Consider the following 4,151-nt stretch of genomic DNA (forward strand, 5'->3'; position numbering starts at 1 on the left):
TGTTAATATTTCTTTTTTTTTTTTTTTTTTTTTTTTTTGGGTTAAGATATTTCATTTCAACGGATCCAATTATTTTGAGGACATCGCATTGAAGTTGTTTCATAAAGATTTTAATTATGATTACCTGCATGTGAAAAGATACCTTTACTAGCTACTTTATTTTTTGAGTTTTTTGAGGGGAAAAAAAAGTATTTAAAATCTTATCCATTTGCGTGGATATGTGATAATAAACATTTGCAAGTTGCTTGCTTTTGGCGGTTGTGTACGTCATCTTCAAGCATTGAGGTTCTAAAAATAATTTATTATTAAGTTATAATGAATTGGATTAATTTATTTATATCATGGAAGAGCTCGCTATCAATTTGCTCAGCCCACTTGCTTACCTTCTTATTCCATTTTATAAAACAGGATTCATGATTAGTAGAAGTTGAGAAGTAGCAGAGAGCTTTCATACAGTCATTAATGGAGAACTGTTCTTCCATTGCCGGAAACTTAGCTTCATCCACCAGAGAAAATGTGATAGAAGAACTAGTACGAGGCCGTGAATTTGCTGCCCAGGTTAAACTTGTCCTCCATCACCAACTCAATGGAAATACTGATCATGAATCTGTCACAGCGGAGCATCTTGTAACCAAGGTATTGGGATCATTCAAGGAGGCTCTTTCAATACTGAGTTACACCGACTCCAACAAGGATTCTTCGACAACACTGCCTTTTCAGAACCAATGTGGGTTGGGATCTCAGACAAGGTGATATTCTTGCTTCTTTCCATTACTGTCATCCTTATTCTTTAGAATCTAGTGATTAGTGATTAGTGGTTAAGGAAGTATATATATTAGGGGGACCACAGACATATATATTTGGTGCTTTTAGTTACCACTGTTTGTTTATTGATGATTTCTTGATTCATAGAAACATGGAACAAACATGGACCAGGATTAGAGTATGTCGGCCAGTTGAAGATGATTATAGTTGGAGAAAATACGGGCAGAAAGAAATCGTCAATAACACACATTTAAGGTACTTGAGATCAAGAGAGAGAGTGATTTTTGTGTTAGTCATAACATTAGTTAAGCTCTGATCAAGCTTTTAACCAATCCTTCTGATCTCCAGGTGCTACTACAGATGCAGCCATAGATTTGATCTAGGTTGTCAAGCAACGAAACAAGTTCAAAGAACAGATGATGAGTCACCAACGTTCAGGACCAAATACATAGGTCACCACACTTGCAAAGATATCCTCAAGCTCTCATCCATGGAAATGGATTCTGTAGCTGAAGAGGGTTTTGTAATCAACTTTGAGTCCAAAACCACACCAAAACATGATCATCCTTTCTTCTCAACCTTCCGCTCTAGCAAAGAACAAAGGGAACCTTTTCCCTCGATAGAACAACAAACCTCAGGAGATTGCAGCCATATGGATATGCTGATCAATTCTGGTTATCTCAACGATGTATCTTATGATGATGTGTTGTATCGCCTCAAAAATGAGAGCATTTAAAGGTTCCAATCGGGGTCACTTTGACATGAAGTTCCAATTGGCAAATGGGAGCCTGAAATGTTACCACTTTCTCCTGCAGACTTCAACATACAAAAATAAAAATGTAAGATTTCAATTTCCAACAATTCATAGAAGCATCAACCATCATACCTTGGCATAAACAAAAGCACAGCTATGACCTCGGGTGGGGATCCGCAGAGAGATAGGGGATGGTGCTCATCTAGCTCACACGTAATTTTTTATTATACATTTAGAAGGAAGTTAACCTCTGAGTACTAGCAAGGTGGAATAGAGATGAACCTTTCTTAAATATGTGGTGAAGATGTGTGAGGGGAGTACAGTTTTCAAATCCTAACTCTAAAACCATAGGGACGAACAGAAATGGATATGGGGCACAACAAGTTGTAGCAAACAGAAGGCTATTCAGAGACGTAGCAAAGAGAAGGCTATTCAGAGATTGGTGACAGTGCGGAACTGAGCTGTTAAGTGCTGACTCTTAGGGAAACAAAAAAATTAAATTTGTACCTTCCCTCTTTAGGATCTAGGTAAGGTTGTAAATGAAAACTCTTACTTGTAACAAGGTTTATGTCTTATACTCCACGAGAATAGACAAATCATATCATAAAATCCTAATGCACGGTGAAAAGAAACTAAGGTATTATTAGTTATTACATATGGTTGATAAATAAAGAATCAAATCGCGTAACTAAAATCATATCATAAAATTCTAATGCACGGTGAAAAGAAATTGAGGTATTATTAGTTATTACATATGGTTGCTAAATATAGAATCATATCACATAACTAAAAGGTCATTTTTATTCTGAGTGAAAAGATAAAAATACAGTGACAATAAATCTTACATAAGATGGAATTAGACATTCAAACCCACAACATCAAACGCACTTAATACACCCTTCTTCACTAGTTCCTACTCACATAAATTGACAAAAGCTAAGAATCTAATGTAAAATCTTTAATATATCTCAAGCTTAATTCTTATGCTTTCTATGCGGATGATGGAGCTCAATGCAGTCTTGGATTGGTGGCTCGTGATCATTTGGGGATGATTTTGTTGGTTGTGTCATATCCAATTTGGTTTGAATCTATGCTTGTGGGCGGGCAAATCTCTAACATTACGCGCAGCTATGCTTTATGTAGTCCACGAACATATGGCGCGTGTCATCTTTGAAACAGATAATACGGAGCTCTTTGATTGCTATTTGAAGAAGACTTTCCCTCCTCCAACATGTATAACGGTCATCTTCTCTTTTTGAGGATTGTGCTCTGATGTAGGAGAAACCTTAGAAAGTAGGGGACCTATAAAGTGGGCTACTAGACTCTTAGAATTAAACACATGTTCTTGACAGATAGTAAAGAAAGGAATTTGCAGCACTTGAATTCTAATTAATCATGCATGTAAGACAGCTAAAGCAGAGAAATAAACACAATAAGTCCTACTGGTAAGCACAACTAAACAAGAATCAATAGAGAAACAAGGGGACGGGGATCTTGGCACCATAACACTAAATTGAATGCAATGGTATTAAGAAACTTAAAGAAAATAGAGTTGTCTTAATCAATAAAGGATTTCTAACAAGGAAATCAACAACTAACAATGTAAAGGGAGTCTTAGGAAGTCTTTGTTTTAAACAAAACTACTGCCAAAGAATAAATGAGAAATATTTAGGGAGAGATAATGTTACCTACTGATCCTGGCTACAAAACAGGGGTTAGAAAGCATTTAGGAACAGAAATAAGAGAAAGAAAAAATATTTTAAAGTAGTGGTGAATCTTAGGAAAGGAGAACAAAATATTTAGAAGTAATGGTGTATCCTAGAAAAGAGAGTAGGTGATAAGAGAGAGGGAGAGAAAGAAAATAAACAAAGAGAAGGGAATGGAGACTAAAACAAGGGAAAAACTAGACTGTTGTAGGGTAGGAAAATAAAAGGAAATAAGGGAAACAAAAAAAAAGTATCAAATATTCTTTTCTGCAAGAAAAACAGAACAACCGTGGGGTTTGGGGAAGAAGAAGAAGATTTCCAGGAAAGAAACTAGGTCTTTTTCGAGAAAAAAAAAAGAATAGATCTTTGTAGAGGAGAGCAAGGGGAATTTTTCTAGTGGGAAACAAAGGTGAAAAAAGAAAAGAGAGGGTACCTGGAGAGAGAGAGAGAGAGAGAGAGAGAGAGAGAGAGAGAGAGAGAGAGAGAGAGAGAGAGAGAGAGAGAGAGCATGAGCTCTTTTTTCTAATTCTTTCATTCATTCATTGATTCCCAAAAATGAATTCCAGAGAGAGAGCAGCGTGAGCTCTTTTTTCTAATTCTTTCATTCATTCATTGATTCCCAAAAATGAATTCCATACAAGGTTTAAATAAAAAAAATTGATCCCTCACAACCCTACATGTTTAGTTCCCAAAATAACCCCAACTTAGGTTATAAATATACCCCCTTTTTTTTTTTTTTTTTTTTTTCTATAGAAGTTGTAAATATAACCCAAACCAAAAAAAAAAAAATTCAAAATTGGACCACAATAGACTCTAGGCCTTGCCCATTAAGACTCAAATATGAAATTAAAATATTTTAATAGTAAACTACTACCTAACCCAATATGACTAAAAAAAATAGCATGACAACCTGCCTATGAGCAGTG

General features: G+C 35.6%; 1 protein-coding gene across 1 annotated transcript; it reads left to right on the plus strand.

Moving 5' to 3' along the window:
- Nucleotides 1-380: 380 nt before the first annotated feature.
- LOC149007974 (putative WRKY transcription factor 54) lies at nt 381-2,383 on the plus strand. The gene is made up of 3 exons (XM_089166217.1): nt 381-749; nt 913-1,020; nt 1,114-2,383. Exons 1-3 carry the CDS (start codon nt 463-465, stop codon nt 1,499-1,501), a joined length of 783 nt encoding a protein of 260 aa, XP_089022343.1. The 5' UTR covers nt 381-462; the 3' UTR covers nt 1,502-2,383.
- Nucleotides 2,384-4,151: the final 1,768 nt, after the last annotated feature.

Source organism: Hakea prostrata, chromosome 8, assembly GCF_041222555.1.
Source record: "Hakea prostrata isolate BN-2017 chromosome 8, UWA_Hpros_2, whole genome shotgun sequence".
Taxonomy (NCBI): Eukaryota; Viridiplantae; Streptophyta; class Magnoliopsida; order Proteales; family Proteaceae; genus Hakea; species Hakea prostrata.

Bases quoted from the DNA above. Each gene is read 5' to 3' on its own strand.
- LOC149007974 (XM_089166217.1), top strand. From the start codon at position 463: ATGGAGAACTGTTCTTCCATTGCCGGAAACTTAGCTTCATCCACCAGA. The intron at 750-912 runs GTGATATTCTTG...CTTGATTCATAG, and splicing joins GGGTTGGGATCTCAGACAAG to AAACATGGAACAAACATGGA. The intron at 1,021-1,113 runs GTACTTGAGATC...TCTGATCTCCAG, and splicing joins GTCAATAACACACATTTAAG to GTGCTACTACAGATGCAGCC.